The 19,153-nt window shown below is 38.8% G+C and overlaps 1 protein-coding gene across 2 annotated transcripts in view; it reads left to right on the top strand.

Moving 5' to 3' along the window:
- The first annotated feature begins 1,992 nt into the window (after positions 1 to 1,992).
- Positions 1,993 to 19,153, top strand: part of ankrd44 (ankyrin repeat domain 44) — a 34,173-nt gene continuing 17,012 nt past the window's right edge. For both annotated transcript variants that reach the window (XM_086091091.1, XM_086091092.1), the window contains exons 1-12: positions 1,993 to 2,466; positions 7,819 to 7,902; positions 9,290 to 9,368; positions 9,436 to 9,506; positions 11,269 to 11,469; positions 13,492 to 13,579; positions 15,231 to 15,373; positions 15,451 to 15,663; positions 16,262 to 16,340; positions 16,536 to 16,650; positions 16,715 to 16,797; positions 18,081 to 18,144. In XM_086091091.1, the coding sequence (XP_085947217.1) occupies positions 2,440 to 2,466; positions 7,819 to 7,902; positions 9,290 to 9,368; positions 9,436 to 9,506; positions 11,269 to 11,469; positions 13,492 to 13,579; positions 15,231 to 15,373; positions 15,451 to 15,663; positions 16,262 to 16,340; positions 16,536 to 16,650; positions 16,715 to 16,797; positions 18,081 to 18,144 (1,247 nt within the window). In that variant the 5' untranslated portion in view covers positions 1,993 to 2,439. The remainder of the gene's footprint in view (positions 2,467 to 7,818; positions 7,903 to 9,289; positions 9,369 to 9,435; positions 9,507 to 11,268; positions 11,470 to 13,491; positions 13,580 to 15,230; positions 15,374 to 15,450; positions 15,664 to 16,261; positions 16,341 to 16,535; positions 16,651 to 16,714; positions 16,798 to 18,080; positions 18,145 to 19,153) is intronic.

The raw sequence follows: 19,153 nt of genomic DNA, 5'->3' as shown, positions 1-19,153 counted from the left end.
TCAAACCATCACAAAACCTTTAAATATTTATTTTCCAAATGGGACATCAGGACATCTTTACTCCATCAAGTTCATGGTGTTTAGACACAACAAGCAGATGAATGAAGATGAGCAATGGGGGCTCTGCGGGTGACCTTCGGGAATGATGTCATCGCTCACAAGCCACAGTCTCAAAAGCCTTTTAAGTCAAAATTTGCTATTAACCAAATCCTCATTCCTCCCCAAACTTTCCGAAGCTTCATTTCACACAAGTTTCTGCAACGTCGCAGCTCTGAGAAGACATGTCAATTATTTTTCGGCACACAATATCTAATCTATCACAAATGTGTAAACTGGCAAATGCATGCATGAGCAGTCACATACTAACACACTGCAAATGGGTAAAAAAAGAAAAGACCCTCCCCCATTCCTACCCACTTCTCCCACTCACTCCTACTGTGACCCACATTCCTCCTGCAGCACACACGCCATTCAATTCTGTTCAAGTGAGGAGTGCTTGTTTTCCACGCTGCCCCTGCACAATTACCAAGATGGCATTGCACTTCCCTAAACTTCATGTTATCACACGCTTAAAACATTTGATTTGCTTGGAAGCTCATTTATCTTGTAGCAAGTAGAAGCATGCTCGCGTACACCGACAGGCCACAATATTAGGTACACATGCACAATCCTGTGACATGCGAGCCTTTATAAAGATAATGCTGTATTTTGATTTACACCTCATATAGCTGAATGTGATAACCAAAATTGTAGGAACAGCTCTCCCTCAATGTATTCATAGTATCTTAAGTATTTTATATGTAAGGTGACAGTCTCTCAGTTGTGTCGGGGATCCACATTGCATCGTTTTTGATCGTTGAATTGCCAAAGCATAAACATTGTCAATTAGGGATGCAAAGAGATGTGGAAAGTAAGTCATTTATATTTACACTCACTGGGCCTCTTTCCTAAGCACTCCTACATACAAACATAATACACTATACATATTTTGCCTTAGTTATTAAATTTTTACAGGAAAAAAAACTACTCGAGGTATATAGAGCATCTGTTAGTAAAGTAAAATATAAATATGCATAAACATCCCCTAATGGAACAAATGTAATATCAAAAATATAAATGTTTTATCATTATTACTAGGGATGACTGATACCACTTTTTTTTTTACGCAACTCATCTTAGTAGTCAGTGATACCACTCGTACTTTTGATGCATAAAATTTCCCCCAAAAAATATTTAACATTTTCCTTAAATTTGCATGAAATTAATGGTCATTTTCTACTCTATTTTCTAGTTCCTGATGTAAACAAATAAATACAAAGTTGTGGGTTCTGATACCTTGGTAACTCACCTATCCCTCATTTTTACTATTATGACTTAGTTTTGTTTAATCTTATGTATAGTACAATAAATCATGATAAAAGTAGTTATGCTATAATATTGGTATTACTAAAAATATAAATCAATAACTATGGTAAGTCCTGGATCTTTGCTTATTGACCAGCCTCTCCATTATTACAAAAAAAAGTATTAGTTTAGCTATATGATTTTTTAAATTGTGGTTTTCACTAATGTTTTGGTTGATAAGTCAATCAAAACTGGGTCTACAGTGGATTGGGACCAGGCCGCGAATAGCGAAAATCTGTATATATTGAAGCCTACCCAAATGCCTTGGAAATATATAAATAAACCCCCCAAAAATAAAAAAAAATATCTCAGAGAAATGTCCGATATGCGTATTTTCCATAAAAATATGATATATCTTTTTTTTTAAATAAAAATATATAATAAAAATAATTTGACACAATATTTGGGGTGGGGGTGTGTAAACTGATGAATTCGCGAGTACTGAACCGCCAGTATGCGGGGTCAACTGTATCTAATAAAAGTGGACAGTACTATTTACTGTAAAGTATTTGCTTCCCTTTCCCGCCGGTTGATGGCAGCAGCGAGAAGTGTGCATGTGCGTAGGTTCGTGCGTGTGTGCGTGCGCTGGGTTTGTTGATGCTGAGGAAGCCTCTTGTGCATCTAGTGCAGAGGAAGCAAGACACAACCTCCAACTTCCTGCTTTATCCTTCCTCGGGCTCGACTCGCCTGCCCGCCTTGTGTCTTCTGCACGCCGGGGAGGAGCGAGCCTCTCAGGGCACAGACAACCGAGCCCTCCGCCCTCCATGTGGATTGTTCGCGGTTGCTGCCTGGTGGAGCGAGCGAGCGAGCGTTTCGGAGGCAGCCGCAGCAGCCGGCGCCGGGCCTCGGCGGTGGCTTTTACCGGGCTCGGCCTTTTCCCATCACCGTCAACCCGGGAGACGCTTCGGTCGCGAAGAGGAGGAGGAGGAGGTGGAGGCGGAGGAAGGGGAGGAGGAGCGGACCTCGCAGCCGGCATCGCCCCGAGGTTGCAGCGCTGTCGGCGGACGTGGATGAGCCGCCGGAGCCAAGGCAGAGATGGCAGTCCTCAAACTGGCCGACCAGGTAGAGCCGCTAGCCGCAGCTAGCTTTAGCAAGCCCGCATCTAGCGAGCTCCGAGCTTCACTTTCACACGCAACCGCAACGCATTTTAACCACATTTGTATTTCTCACAATTCGGCGTCTCGTGATTTTGCTGGAAAATTGTAAATAAGTACTAATGTCACAATTTAAGCAGAACGCTGCAGCCGAATTGCAAGAGGTTGATAGGAAGTGGAGGCGTTCATGTCCTGATTTGTTTATTGACTTCTTTAATGAAGCACATAGAACCAAATTAAACTTAAGCAAACAAACCTTCCATAATGTAATTTTCTCATGATCTGCAAAATGGTGGCACTGAATATTCAGAATAAAGACCTGAAATATTAACTGTCTTGAACCATAATTCTTAAAAAATCTTAATTTTATTATAGCCTCACAGTAGTTTCTTGAGGCTTTTATTATAAAATGCATATTTATATATAAGAAAATATATATATTATTTAACACATAAGATATTTTCAAATATCTTTCTAAAAATCACATGTATTATATTAAATAGCCTAGAGTAATTGAAATAATACAGTTTTTCTTTATTACTTTGCAAAGGAGAAAATAAAATCATTAAGTGGACGATGCACCTCAAAAATGGTTTCCTGCAGTTTACAGGCTGCAACTAACGATTTAGTAATCAGTTGCAGTCGTCATCATTTGCAAAATGTCTGTTAGCAGCTTCAATTCAAAAGAAAACACTGCTTACTGAATTCATTTTTTTTGCAATGATTTTGTTCTAATAATCTGATGAATCCTAAAGTAACTTGCTGTATTTAGTTTGCAAAAATGCCGTGAAGCATTATAGGGATATAATTTAGCATGTCATATTTCTTTGCCTGAGACATCTCCATGTTTTGTGTGATACTTTCTTCTAGGGTGGGACAAAAAAAATGTAATTAAGATGTTGATTTGAATTTGATTAATTATTCAACCATACTTCTTTTTATCTAAAACACACACAAAAATGCCCCCCCCCCCCAATCTCAAATTGTGGAAATACAATTCTCAATGGACAATAGTGTAAATGTAAACCAATTATATGCACAATAAGCGTACAGAGACAAGTGTGAGGTTTATTTTCACGTCATCACATGATTCTCTTTAGCACTCATAAGCACTTAAGCACCTTAAGACCTCACCCCAAAAAGTGTTTTGAACGTGATTTTGCACTCCAGAACAGAAGCTGGAGGCATGCAATATTGCAGAACAGGTTCTAGAACGGTTCTGGTCGAACTAGCTTCTTCAAGTCTCCTATAGATATGTTAACTATCTGCTGACAGTTTTCCCCCCTAAGCCAAGTATGTCTGCTGGCATAAAAGAAGAAATGCGCAACCTACAACCGGCAAGTTGCTTATGCAAAACACAGTCCTCTCTCTTCCTACTTATATATAATAAATAAGTATATTCCCAATGCCTACTTAATTAGCTACATCTGCACCTTCTTATAGCAACAACAGTATGGTTATCATTATACTTGCAGTCAGTGTTTCTGCTTCCTGAAAGTGTTGTTTGTAATATTTTGCCTCTCTGATTATGATGATGATTGTCAAAAAATTGCTTGCAGTATGACAGTGAAAAAAAGTGGTCAATTTTGAAACCCCCCTGAAGTAGTCTAACCAAAATATTATAATAAAAATCATCATATTTTTTGTAATCTAATTAGAGATACTACAATTAATTGACAACATTAAAATTTAAAAAGATTAGCGATTAGCTAAATTTAAATGCGCAAGATCAGGATGAACAAAAGTAATTTTATAAGGTTTGTCATAGATAATAATTTAAAATAAACCGTGGTCTCCAAGTATAAACAAAAGTATTTGGACAGACAGATTTTTAAAAAATGATACGGAAATTTTTAAAATAAACAATAGTCTTTAACTCTGAGCAAAAAAAAAGTATTTGGACAAGTGACTTTTTAATAGGTAAAAGTAAAGAATGGCCTCTAAGCCGAAATTAAAAGTATTTGAACAAGCCAAAAAAAACAACAACTAAGCAATGGCCTGTAAATATAAGCAAAAATAATTAGACAAGCACATATTTAATAAATAATATAAAATAAACAACAACCTCTAAATATGAGCAAAAGTATTTTAATTGGCAGAACAAAAAACAATAATGCTAAATTTAAATCAAATAAAAATAAACAGTCAGCTGCTAAGCATGAGCAAAAGTATTTGGACGACCACATTTTTAATACAAATGATGAAAAACAAATAATGACCTATGACCAATATAATAAGACCTACAGATGATTATTGTGCAGGTTTACCTAATGAAGTGGCCGTGGGATGTAATGCCACTCAAGCAGAAATTCCTGACGCGGTGCAGCGTCATCCTTGTGCAGCAGGGCAGGAATAACTTGTCTTTTTTTTCCTTTTATGTAACTCCAAAGTGTGGGACTTCCTGTTATTTGCAGACAGCATTGCAATGTCTGATAACGGGATTCCTCAACTGAGGAGATTTTTCTGTGCTTTTATTGGTGGCTACTGGCTGGACAGAAATATTCCTTCGACTGCAATTTGACGATCCACATTCAAGAAAAAAAAAGTCAATGGTTGTTCCCAGCACGCTCCCATAATTGGGAATATAGCAGGAAGCTCAGGAAGTCATTGGCCCAGGAGCACTGGAGAGACATGGGCCAACGCAAGTGTGTTGCCGAGCCGGGGGGTGGGGGCGGGGGGGCGGTTGTTGGCGTTACGAGACAGCTAGGCCATTCCTCAGGCCTTTGAAGAAATGTGCACAAGGCGCTTTGTTGTATGGAGTAAAATGGGCCAAGCTGTGTCAGTTGCACAACAATCCAATGTGTTTACATTTAAGACTTTTATGACTTTTGGAAGTCAGCACGATGAACTCAGGCAATGTCATATGATGACGACGGCAGTGGAGAAGGGCAACGTGTGGCGGCGTAGAACGAGGTGAGAAGAAGAGGAAGCGGTTTGTTGGTGCGTTTGAAAGCAGAAGTGAAACGCACCTCCGCGCTTCCTCTCTGTTGCTTCTCGGAAGGCCAGGACGAGCGAACAGGAAGTTAGGCAGGAAGTCAAGTTTGACTGCAAGAAAATATTTGCTGCCTCCACCTCCGGGTCAACAGTTAAGTTGATGTGCAGGGATTCAACTTGTATAGGCGAAAGAAAGCAGCTTGATGTACCAGAGTTGCTATGGGTGTAAAACGCAATTTTATAAACAAAATGAAGAAACCAGCTATTATAAATAGCAATAATAAAAGATTGTTCAGCTTTTATAAGGTTAAGGTTAAATATAGAATGTAAAAATGTGGATTTTATTTCAACAAACTAGATTCAAAAAATAATTTAAAAGGAAGTTCAGAAATACGATATCCCTTTAAAAAAACATTTGCAAAAATATAACCCTTTATTGGCCACTCATGAAATTACTTACTTTTATTAGCAGTAAACTAACTTCTTTTTTGGTCCCTTAAAGCAACACTAAGGAACTTTCAGTTTATGTTGATTATGGCGGCGCCATATGGACAAAAACGGTAATGTTATGCCTGAAGGAAGACCACATTTCCCATGAGGGCAAGCGCATTGCATTGTTTTTTTTATCCTTGACTGTCCTTTTATCCGGGGAGATTCCCTTTTTCTTTTTCTCTTTTTTGTCTCCTCTGACAAAACTTTTCAGTTGTTTTGTCATCAACATTCAAATTGACTTCCATCTTTGTAAAGAAGGGGGAAAGGGAGAAGTTACGTACGCTAAAAAGCAGTCAGCACATTTGTAGTTTTTTGTGTGGCAGTGTTCTTACCATCCTCCTCAAAGTTGCTTAGTGCCAGTAAAAACAATACAGACCACCCCAGGCCATGGCAACGGTACCATTCAACTAGTTTTAAGTCCATGTTTCATGAGAAGAGTTATGAACTTTAACTTTTTTAACTTTTACTTTAACGCTTACAATAAGGATATGCATTTTTGGGGGGGTATTATTTGAATCAATGTTTGTCTTACAGTGGAAGGTGTTACAAAAAATCTGTGAAAATCAATGCAAAAAGTTAGGCTATTTGCAGACATTTTGCATTTTAACAAATATCTGCATCTGCTTTTTTACGAATCTGAAAGCCCCGCGACAACGCGCACAATGTTGATTGACAAAAATGCGTCTCGTTGCAAGCGGGCATCTCATCCAGTGAAGAATACTTGCGAACGTAGCAAATTTGGGGTTTTCATCAGAATTTGTAAGTTCACAAACTGTTTTTGCTTGTTGCAGAGAAATTTTGAACCTGTTCAGACACATTTTCACTGTCTGCAAAGATCATTTGAAACCATTTACGAACCCTAACGCAAAAACAATCAGTGAGATACAGGAAACTTTTTATTTGTGTATTCATTTAAATTTCCACTTTTCGTTATAAAAGATGATACTGACACTAGAACTCCCTACACTTTAAATTTTTCAAAATTAAAAATGTTGTTAAAATTAAGAAATTTTGTTGAAATTTTGAAAAACTTTAGGGAGTTATTTACTTGCTTAGTTTGTAATTTAGTTTAACACACGGTGATGACCCGAGAAGCTCCCTGCAATTTTTTGAAATCATTAAAAAAAAAGTTGTCTATTCTTTATATTTAAAATGAAAAGAGCAGTCTTCAAAATGTTGAAAATGTAAAAATTAGTTTTAACAAACATGCTTAATGGCATTTCAACAAAGTAATTTTTTATTTTGACGCACATATTTTCTCTTTTACTGCAAATGAATGTCGGCTTGAAATATCGGTTATCGGCCTCCTTGACTACTAATAATCAGTACTATCGGTATCGGTCCTGAAAGAAAAAAACATATCGGTCTATCACTAGTTTACTTAGCAGCCAGACCATTTCCTGTCCTAGTGATCATCAGACGTATTACTATTAATCTGTGTGCTGAAGCAAAACAAAAAAAGCAAAACGCAGTTCATAATCTTTTCGAGGTTCCGTGAGCAGAAGTCACAAGATTTTCTGACATCACACCTGATGACGGTTGCATTTGGTACCTTGCCCAATGACTTACAAGTTTGTGTGTGGGAAAAACAAGCTAATAATGGCACAAAAAAGCCTCGCAGCGCTACCAGCATGTATTTACTCCACATCTGGCACCCAGGAACGAAAATAGGGGCTTCAGGGACGAAAGGGCCCCGCGACAACGCGCACAATCTTGATTGACAAAAATGCGTCTCGTTGCAAATCTTCCCTACGTGGCAAGTCAGCTGTTGTAGCGGCGAAGGACATTTTCAATATTCTGGAAGGTCACACACAGCACGGCTTGTGTTTTCACACACAGCGTCAATCACATGAACGTGTGTGTCACGTGCATCCATTGTTTGTCGTCTCTGCAGCCTCCTCTCATCCAGGCCATCTTCAGCGGAGATCCCGAAGAGATCCGAATGCTCATATACAAGTCTGAAGACATCAACGCTCTGGTGAGGACACTTGACGGTTCCACTAAGAATTTTGACAAAGTGACATATAGACACAAGTATTGGGACTGCACCTTTATCTTTTACCTAATCAATCAGAGGTTGGAATTCTGCCCGTTTTTTTTTTTGTTGCCACAAAAATACAGAAATTTACACACACAAAAACAATACAATAAAAAAATCAATATTTTTCCATTACAAATATTAGTAAGCTCACATTGTTGGCAAAAATTCCCACACTACCTTTATGTGTCCTAATACTTATGTCCATATTGGGTTTAAGTGGAGGTCCTCTGGGTACTGTTTTACGTCTCCTTGTGGGGCCCATACACGCATGTTTTTCCAGGTTTAACTAACATTGTGGGGACCAACTTGAAATTATGGGGACATTTTGGTGGTTCCCACAAGTTCAGACCTCTTTTTGAGGGTCAAGACTTGGTTTGAAGTGGGTTATGGTTGAGGTCATGGTAAGGAATGGGGGTAGGCGATCATTTTTGATGGGTGGGCTTCGGGGATGGGGCTAGGAAATGCATCAAGTCAATGAGATGTCCCCACGATGGTACAAAGACAAGTGTGTGTGTGTACATGGATGAGAACAATAGACACTGGTGGTGACATCACTGTTATTGCCGCTTGCCATTAGTGGGCTGTCTCAGCACTGATGACCGTCTCACGATTCGATTCGATTCCGATTTTTGGCTCTGCGATTCGATTCAGAATCGATTTTTGATTCAAAATAATTTGATTGACAATGATTTCTGCTTCAATCTATAAATACACAAAGAATCGCCATGCAAGACAGAATGACAATTGGAGACATTTAAGTGCCCTTTTTTTCTTTCAAATTTATTTAAAGTTTTTAATTGTAAGGAAAGTGCATTTATCCTCATAAACAGTGTGTGGACCACAACTGCTACTCTACGGAGCTAACTATAAAAGTTTATAGCTTTTATAGTTATATTCTGCCCTCCCTAAGCAGACCTAGTTTGGCAGATAACAAACAGTCCCTCAAAAAGAGTTGCTGGTTTCAATCCGTTTATTACACTCCAGTTGAGGTTAACTGTAAAACTAAGCACACAAAATGAAGAGATTTACACACAGTGCACACTTAATTGCAAACACACTTTGTTTAGCTTGTTTCCCGAACGTAGCTAGCTCAAGGCTAATGCACAATGTAAAGCGCCATTGACTCGCTAACGCTGCACTTTTGTCACTCAAAAGAATGGCTATTCATATTCATTTTTTATTTATATTTTTTCCTGGAGAGCTCAGTTCATTCGTTAATTTTACCGATTTGACATGTCATCATCATTGCGCTCTCTTTTTTTTTTTCCATTTATTTAGCTCTAGCCTTTTCAATTAAACTGAATGCCGTCTTTTCCTGCATCAGGATGCCGAGAAGCGCACCCCACTCCACGCGGCGGCCTTCCTTCGCGATGCCGAAATCACCGAACTCCTCATCCTTTCCGGTAGGATAGCATATTCTTTTCACTCCATCTCAGTTTCACCTCTCACCTTTTCCCCTCATATGTGCAGGCGCCCGCGTCAACGCCAAGGACAACATGTGGCTCACCCCCCTCCATCGCGCCGTGGCGTCACGCAGCGAGGTAAGCACCTGTGAAGTGAGGAACAGGTGCAACCAGTCGGGGAGGTGGAGATGTCGATGTAGTGTAGATGTGATGAGGGTACGAATCCAAACAGGAAGTCTGAATCAATGACAGAATAATGAAAAACTGCGAGCATGAACTAGTATAGAACATGTGATGTGCAGTATTGATTGATTAAACGTGCGGTCAGGGAGGCCTAATTTGCATCACAAAGAGGTATAAATAAACAAATAATGATGAAATAAAAACACTTTCAATTTTATTTCTCGTGCATCTGCTTTGCATTGATTTTCTTTTTAAGCTCACTAATGTCCAAATTGCTGAATTTGCATATTTCCTTTTCAAATATATGGTCGAGCAGTCCGTACTCAACTTGTTTGAGGCTTGTAATTGGCAAGTGCCTCTTTCCGTTTCTCTTCATGTCTCCAATATAAGTATTTCAGACATTTTTAAAATTCACTCTTAATTTCCCATTGCCTCACTGATATGTTTGTTATTTGTTCAAATGTGTTAACAATGTAATTCAATTCAGTTCAATTCAATTCATATGAATGTGGTAACCAACATTTCTGAAACCGCTCTCTTTGTAAGATGCAGTGAATAAACATTGATCAAGCCTACCATTTAGTCACAATGGAATCAGTTATCACCTTACAATCGCTTATATCGCCCCCTTGTGGGCATGATAAGAACTGCATGTTTCCATGGTTTTTCAATGTGATTCGGGGATAGAGCGGAAAGTGACAAAATATGTTATCACCATGGTCTAACCCAGTGATGTCCAGACTACAGCCCGGGGGCAATTTGTGGCCTGCCATCCATTTTTAAGCGGCCCGCCGCCCGTGGGATATACTAAAAGTCACATCTGCTGCTAATACATTTGTTTGATATACTTTAGAGCTTTTGTAAATATGCAAATAAACTATTTACAATTAGACAAGTAACAACATTTTTCTTCAGAACAATGTAAAGATAATGAATTTTTTCAAGCAAAAATGTTTCCCCTCCACTTTCTGCTCTTTGTAAAGGTCCAGATTGTTAAAATATCACATTAAAGATTCCCAAGTAACTGCTTTAAAAACCGACATGTTACGACAGATTGCTTATCTTTTTCTTCTGAATGTCGAGATGGGATTCGGGTGCTGTTCAGCACAGGGGGTGATATTTTCTGGGGAATTACAGGAATGGGTCTCAACAATCCCCAAATCTAAAATCCAAATCCTAAACTATTTGCCTTATAGAAAGCAGTTACATTTTTGTTGTTGTAATTTCTTGATTGACTGATTTTCCTGTTTGGTAAATGAAAGTAAAAAAAAAAAAATCACAATGGTCTTTGAATCTTGCTATTTTTCAATTTGTGGCCATTGGAGGAAAAAGTTTGGATACTCCTGGTCTAACCCAACTTTGTCTTGGTGGCAACCTTTGTTTAAATGACAGGCTGCACCAAGCATTTCATCTTTTTTTCTTCTAAGCATTCTTACGTTACCTTATCTGATGTGGCAGACAGCATTATCTATGCTAGCAAGGTGAACGTGACTCCAAACATGACCTTAGACATAACTATTTTATTTGGGAAAAACAGCGCAGGCCTCCGACTTGAATTCTTGAAATGAAATACACGAGCGAATGACTAAACATAATAAGATTATGCATAAACACAATAATTGACAACCAAAGTGATGAGGTCTGATAGATATTAGCATTTGAACATGTTAAATGTACACTTATCTCAGTCCAAACATTCTCGTTTTTTTCCCTGCAGGACGCAGTGCGAGTGTTGATCCGCCACTCGGCCGACGTCAACGCCCGCGACAAGAACTGGCAGACGCCGCTCCACGTGGCCGCCGCCAACAACGCGCTGTCCTGCGCCGAGATCATCATCCCGCTGTTGAGCAGCGTGAACGTGTCGGATCGCGGCGGCCGCACCGCCTTGCACCACGCTGCCCTCAATGGCCACACGGAGGTACAGCACACACCTGATCTGTTTTTGTTCTTTCGGCATTCATATGCACCCACCACTCAATCCTGTTGATGTCGTGCTAGTCAATAGAGCTGATTAGCATTGCCACTGTGATGCTAAAATCCTTTTGTCTTGCTCTGAAAAAGGGAGCAGGTGTGCTATCAAGTGTTTTGTTATGAACGTTTCTGTTTTAGAACAGTTGGATTTAGGCTCAACGTTTTCAGAGAAAAATGACCTCTATTTATGTACTATGTTCAGTATATGGTCTTGGCATGGACGAGCCAGTGGATTCTATTTTGTGCTTCTTCTGCAGAACCATCATTGGCAATGTGCATAACGCAATTGATAAATAATTGTATTATCCCTCCACAATGGAAGGCGGAACTCCATTGCATATGTTGGCGGGAAGTTCCGCCTCTGCATCTTCCATCATCCAATCTCAAATGATGACATGATGGCCAAATAGTTGTGTAAAATCATTTTAATTTCATCAGAAAATGCTTTTTACAGTATGTGTGTTGTTTATTAAATTGTAGTGTCTCTTTAACTCGTTTGCTCCCAAAAAGGTATAAATACATTCTATTTTCATTTTTAACCCTGGAGAACCCAAGAACCCTTTTCTTCTTTGAAAAATTATGAATTATACATTAAATGACTGCTATAAGTTCACTGAATACCAAAATGTATGTTTTTTCAATTTTAACCTTTTTTTTTAAACTAGCTCAGAGTTGCTAATTTATCAAAATATATATATATAACATACTCCTAGGCATTCTGCAACATGATATGAAATAGATTAACAAAAAAAACAAAATTTTACCATCTGATGGTTTGCTGAGAAGATATTTTTGTTTGGATTGATTTCCAGCTCAACAAAATCTTGTCACCACCACTCTGGCTCATGTAAGTGCAATATTCATCCACTAGATGACCCCATGCAGGGGTCACAAGTGGCACTCTGGACTTTTGAAGTTAAATTTGTAAAAAAAAAAAAAAGGTCTTTGTTATTTGAGTAGCAGAATTTATAGGGGCCAAATTTGACCCCGTGGGTTCTCCAGGGTTAAAATATTTATACTTTCTATTTTCCCCAAAAGACGTATTTATATGTTGTTGTTTAAAAAAAAGAAACTTTTTTAATGCTAGAGCATACAGAAAGCTTCGGCGAAGCCTCTCAACTGCACAAAATCAGCAGAAGCAGTGGTAGTTATTACAAAAATGGCCAGCAGGTGGCAGCAGAGTAGACGAGATCAACCAGGGCTATGTTGAAAACAAGCTGATTTGTGAATAATGATGAAACTTAGCTATATTCTAATGCTAATTGCTGCAAAACGGAAGCAGATAGAAATATACTTTTTTTCCCTGATGAAATAAAGGACTGATTTTATTTTGATGAAAGAAGAGACTAATCTTTCTTTTGGTAGGTTCCATGTTTTTATAGCAATAGAACACAATATTCTGTGGGCCTTAGCAACAAACAAATGTTAATTTAGCAACAAACGGTTAATGTCGGTGTAATCACGTCAAAATAGCCGTCTACGCATGTTGTCGTGAGGCAGAAGTTCCACCTACGCGCAATACATTCACCCAATCACATGCCAAAAGCCACTCCAAAGAAGCGTTGCCTTCTGTAAATTGCAAACGCTCACTGGTGATAGCGTGAGAGAGGCAATCAAAAAATTCTAAAAATGACCAAAAGAAAGGTATAGCTTATTCATCTTTTAAATGACAATGTGATGTCCCTGCACTTAATGAATTTTTGGGGGCAGTAAAAGACAAGTTTCCCTGGATCGGTATGCCAAAATCAACCAATGAATTAAAAAGAAACATACAATAAAAAAATAAAAAAAAGTATGTATAACATTTAGGGCTGGAATGATATAATTACATTTCTATTAATTTCAACGGGAAACATTGCCTTGACTTTTGAATGTTTCAGGTTACAAATGGGATCACAGACACCATTAAGTTTGTAACTTTATTCGACAGTAATGATAATGTGTGTGAGTGTGTGTGTGTGTGTTTCAGATGGTCAACCTCCTCCTTGCCAAAGGAGCCAACATCAATGCTTTTGACAAGAAGGATGGGCGGGCGCTGCACTGGGCTGCATTCATGGGTAAGACCTCAGTAACCATGGCGACAACGGTCAGGCACACCTGGATTAATCCGTTTGTCCAATCATGAAAGACAGGAAATGAAGGAGTGGTATTGAGTTCAGGAAGTAGTGGATTTGTGTAAAAAGCCCATTACACTGCTTCAAAACATTAAAGATCCAGTAGAGATAGTTTCTCATTACATTATACATATTGGAGATAATTGCTCAAAATGTGACTAGTATGTCATACTGAATTGTGGATAGCGTTGTACTCTTTTTCACAATTACTGCTGTTGTCCGGCGTAATTGTTATATACATCCAGCTAGCTAGCAGCAGCTGGATGTTTGCTGAACATTTGAGGAGGGGCAGCTCACGTTTGTCCAGCCTACATCATAGATGGGTTTATTTATTTACATGGAAATTGGACCCTGTATAGAGTGACTAGAGAGTTGCCAAACACAACACTAGTCATTCCTGAAAATGCAGCAACAAATATGGCAAGCTTGAGCCGGGCCACCATCCCCCCCCCCTGTGCAAAGTGTGAAAGCCCCCCTAATGGGTTCAAACAACAAAATGTTTTGTTGTTGAGATTGCTGTGACTAACCAATTAGGGGATGTAAAAATGCTGATGTTATTTTAAGACAGCTATGTGGTGAAAATGAAAGCTGATGGTTAAAGAGGCAGCCCCAATGCCCGTTGCTATTATACTGTAGTATTTCTCTGGTTCTGACTGGGATGGAGAGATTAGAGCATATTACTCCAGTTCCAGAACTGCCAACTGTTATGGACTGTCCGTATTTTGTTACGTCTATAACTGAAGGCAGCCTCATTATGCCTGTAACATTGAATGTTGCCAATATAAAAATAAATGAATAAATACAATTAAATAAGTAAATCATGGGTTACATTACTTAAACAGATTGAAAACGAGCAAAAATTTAATTCTAATGTTTTTGGCTGCAGACTTATGCAGTTCTTCTGCTGGTGGTTTCGGTGACATAATGTGTCAAAGTTAGCTAGCAGACGAGCCCAATGTTAGCCAAAAGCTAGCATCTCATTCCAACGTCAGTGGCAAGGAACAAGGGCAGTGACGCAAAGTGAAGCTTCATTGCCAGATTGTTATGCCCAATAATGAGCAGGCCACAAATGTTTGCTAACAGCATCTTTATTCATCATAGAATAGAAAAATCGAGTTACTGTCTTGTTGAAATGCGGCCGTCCCATGACTCGTTGAAGCCTGGATAATGGTGAAAGATATTTCTAACAATTCATTTTTATTCTTCATATGAAAATGACAAGTGGCACAAAAAAGTTTTGCAACAAACGAACTTGGAGCCAGACCTGAGAGACAAACTAGCTTAGCGCTAGCGAGGATGAGGCTAGTAGCAACGTTAGATAGATTTAAAATGGGACCAAAGAGAAATACATCCGTTGTTCTGCCATTAGGCAGAGTACAGGGTACGACGCGGGATCCTGGAGTTAAAAGTAAGGTATTTTAAACTAAAAAGGCTAATCTTTCCGTCTGTTGCTACACTTTCCGATGTATGCTACACTCTGGCTTTGTAAACCTATGCTTATGATGATAAGTGCCCTACACTATTTATGAACAGAGAAGGCCACAATTATTTATAAGGTAAACAATTTTCAGTCCTCTGTTGTGCGCCCCTGCAGGTCATTTGGATGTGGTGTCGCAACTGGTGAATCAGGGGGCGGAGCTCTGCTGTAAGGACAAGCGAGGGTACACGCCACTACATACAGCAGCATCTAGTGGACAAATGGCAGTGGTGAAGCATCTGCTCAACCTCGCCGTGGAGGTACTGACCGCTCCTTCGCCGTTTATCGTCATCAGGTCAACCTAAATATGCTTTGCTTGTGTTTTTGTTGCGCACAGATCGACGAGTCCAACGCCTTCGGCAACACGCCGCTGCATGTGGCGTGTTTTAACGGCCAGGACGCCGTCGTCAGCGAGCTCATCGACTACGGCGCCAACGTCAGCCAGCCCAACAACAAAGGCTTCACGCCACTGCACTTTGCCGCCGCTTCCACGCACGGAGCACTCTGTCTGGAATTCCTGGTCAACAACGGCACTGACGTCAACGTGCAAGTACGATGGATGAGCAGCTTCTTTCTTTTCTATTTTCTTTGTGTCTTGAAAATGAGCCTGTTCTGAAATTTACTGTTTTTATTTATTTATTTTGTTAAATGAAGCAGATTTTTTTTTCCATACACCTAAGTGTACTTTAAAAAAATATATTTTACAGACGATAATTTATAAAATATAGAGCAGGCAAGTCCAGTCAAAACAACATTTTATTTAATTTCTTAAAATGAATTTAAAAAAAAAGTTTCATTAATATGGATTACACTCAAATTTGTGTTCAAATCTTTTTTTCTTTATATTTCTTTGTTTCATTACTTAACTTTTTAATTGTATTCTTTCAATAGATCATGTAGAATTTTTATTAAATTTTTATTAAAATCTGTACAATGCAGATATGTGGATTTTACTCAAAGTTGATTTAAAAAAAGTATAATAGGAACAAAAATGACTAACCTAAAAAAATAAAAAATCTCATCACAGCTGCTTTCTTAGAGGTGCTCGCCAAAATTGATGTGATTTTTATTTGAGTTTTTTTTTTTAAACATGATTATTTTTGGCCTATAGACATCTTTCATGACGGCATTATTTTTCCTCCCTGCAGAGTCGAGACGGGAAAAGTCCACTCCACATGACGGCGGTGCATGGTCGCTTTACTCGCTCTCAGACTCTCATCCAGAACGGTGAGTCATCCGCCTGATGTTTGTTTGTTTTCTGCGCAGAACACAGGTTGTATTTTGATTTAGAATCGCAAAGTTACTTTGTTTGTTTGTTGCATTTGATGTCTCAACATGGACCACGTGTTTTTTCTGTCTTCAATATTTACGTAATTATATATGCTCGAGTAAGTAGTTCACACATCGGACGTTGTGTTTCAGGCGGTGAGATCGACAGCGTGGACAAGGATGGCAACACGCCGCTGCACATCGCCGCTCGCTATGGCCACGAACTGCTCATCAACACGCTCATCACCAGCGGAGCCGACTGTACCAGGTATTATATAACACGTGCGCCGAGGTGAAATGTCCCTCACTGACGTGCATCCGCTTCCTGAAAGGCGAGGCGTCCACGGCATGTTCCCTCTGCACATGGCCGCCTTGAACGCTCACTCGGACTGCTGCCGCAAGCTGCTATCCTCAGGTAGTATGCCTAACGTCTTGTTGTCATGACGTGATCCCAATTACAGCTCAGGTCATAGCACTGGTTCTTTTTTCACCCATCAGTAAGCAGAATCGTAAGTGAAGCGAACTAAAGACATCCAGTTACTGGGAACCAGATGGTTTGCGATTATTATTAGCCAATATGCTATTTAGGGATTCGAGTGAAGCAGATCTCAATTTTATTCGACCTTGTGCAAGATGCCCACCAACAGTGCACACAATCTGTTAGAGTGAAGACACAATTGAAAGCTGACATTTGGGGATTTTAGTAAATCAGGCCGCAAGTGTGTTCTTCTTACTTTATTTCTAGTAAGTAGTCCGTCTGTTAAGTATATACGAATGTAGTATACTGTATAAGGTCTTCACTTAAAGGTCTAAGTTTTATTTATTTATTTATTTGTGGATTAGATTGTTAGATTAGATATTTTTTTAATGTTTTTTTTATAGAAGATAATAACAAATAATGTAATGTGTGCATTGCTACAATTTGTAATGCTGATTTCATAACAGTTCGATTTTTAGTTTGATTCTACAAGAATATTCTATAATATAATCTATATATATATATATATATATATATATATTATATTAATATTATTTATATATATTTTAATATTATATATATATATATATATATACATAGATTATATTAATATAATCTAATAAGAAGATTGTAGAATCTAAATTATTTTGTATGAAATGTAATGTTACAGTTTATAATGTTTGTTTTAATAATGTATTATCTTTTAGTAATGCCGTGATATCTTTTCTTTTAACTACTGATCTAAATACAGTGCTATTTTTGTTTATTAATTAATGGGGGACCTAGAGCAGATTATTAACATTTCATGAGAAAGGGGAAAGTGAATTGTGTTATGAGCTTGGTCAGAAAATGCCACTAAAGCTCGCATGTCCTGAACGAACCGCATGTTTAAATTTAAATGTATTTCGAAATGGCAATGTCATTAATACACAGTTAAATGTTTCTGTGTGTTTGTGCTTATTTACGTGTTCCTGCATCACGCACTCTCACCTAACCCGTTTCGTCACCACCTGTCTCACTAATGCCCGTCTCTCTTTCTCTGTCTCTCTTTGTCCCACCCCTTCCTGTCCCTGTCCCTGTCCCTGTCCCTGTTCCTCTCCCTATCACTTCGGCTGCTGCTGTATGTCCCCCCCCCCCTCCCGCTTACCCCTGTCCCCATGGGCCGCCCCCTTCAGGCCAGCGGTTTAGCATAATGTGTAACGACTCGGTCCTGTGTGCAGGCTTTCAGATCGACACCCCCGACAGTCAGGGAAGGACCTGCCTGCACGCCGCCGCCGCCGGAGGGTGAGCACCGTGTTACCAAAATGTCCACTTTCTGATCATGTTGGACAACAGTCACAAATAAAATAAAATAAACAATGCTAGGTTGGATTTACTTTCTAGGTCCAAGTGCCCAAAGCATGCGTTGCAATTTTACTATTTTCGTGTACTTTTCAAGTGAAACATGTACACTGCAGATTGAAAATAATACATGTAAGAAAAAATCTTTATATATAAATATTCTGCATATAACACATCACTACCCTGTGAATATTACGTTGCCATATTATTGTTTTACATGTTTGAGTGAACTGGTGAAACACGATCTTAGCTCATCTTACTTTAAGCAACATTAACTCATTCACTCCCAGCCATTTTCACTGAAGCAAACTCCTTTGCTCCCGACGATTTTACTAGATTTGGATTGATTTTGCAAGGCCCACAGAATATTGTGTTTTGTTGCTATAAAAAAATGGAACCTACCAAAAGTAAGATTAGAGTCTCTTCTTTCATCAGGAAAAAAAAGTATATTTCTATTTGTTTCCGTTTTGCAACAATTAGCATTAGAATATAGCTTCATCATTATTCACAAATCTGTTGAAAGCAGTGGAGAAAAGAGCTTTTCGCAACATAGCCCTGGTTGATCTCTTATACTCTGCTGCCACCTGCTGGCCATTTTTTGTAATAAGTACCATTGCTTTAAGCGTTCCTCTTCAGGTCAGAGGCTGCATCAAAGCTTTCTCTTTGCTCTAGCATAAAAAAAAAACATTTAAAAACGTTTAAATACGTTTTTGGGACCATGGCAGTATTTAAAATAGAACGTTTTTATATGTTTTTGGGAGCAAATGAGTTAAAAGAGTCATGTCATAAATTTGCTGTATTTCCCCCCACTAGTATAAACATGGTTTTCATCCATCTCAGGGGTTGATATTTAGACATTATACCGCCCTCTGCTTGCGACTGAAATTGATATCAAAGTGCCTTCGGGCTCGCATTGTGACCGTCTCAACACCATTTGTCGGATTTGGTCATA

Source organism: Leptonotus elevatus, chromosome 12, assembly GCF_054856555.1.
Source record: "Leptonotus elevatus isolate MCC_2025b chromosome 12, RoL_Lele_1.0, whole genome shotgun sequence".
NCBI lineage: Eukaryota > Metazoa > Chordata > Actinopteri > Syngnathiformes > Syngnathidae > Leptonotus > Leptonotus elevatus.
The sequence above is the reverse complement of the archived record's forward strand: the minus strand, read 5'-3'. Positions and strand labels throughout refer to the sequence as shown.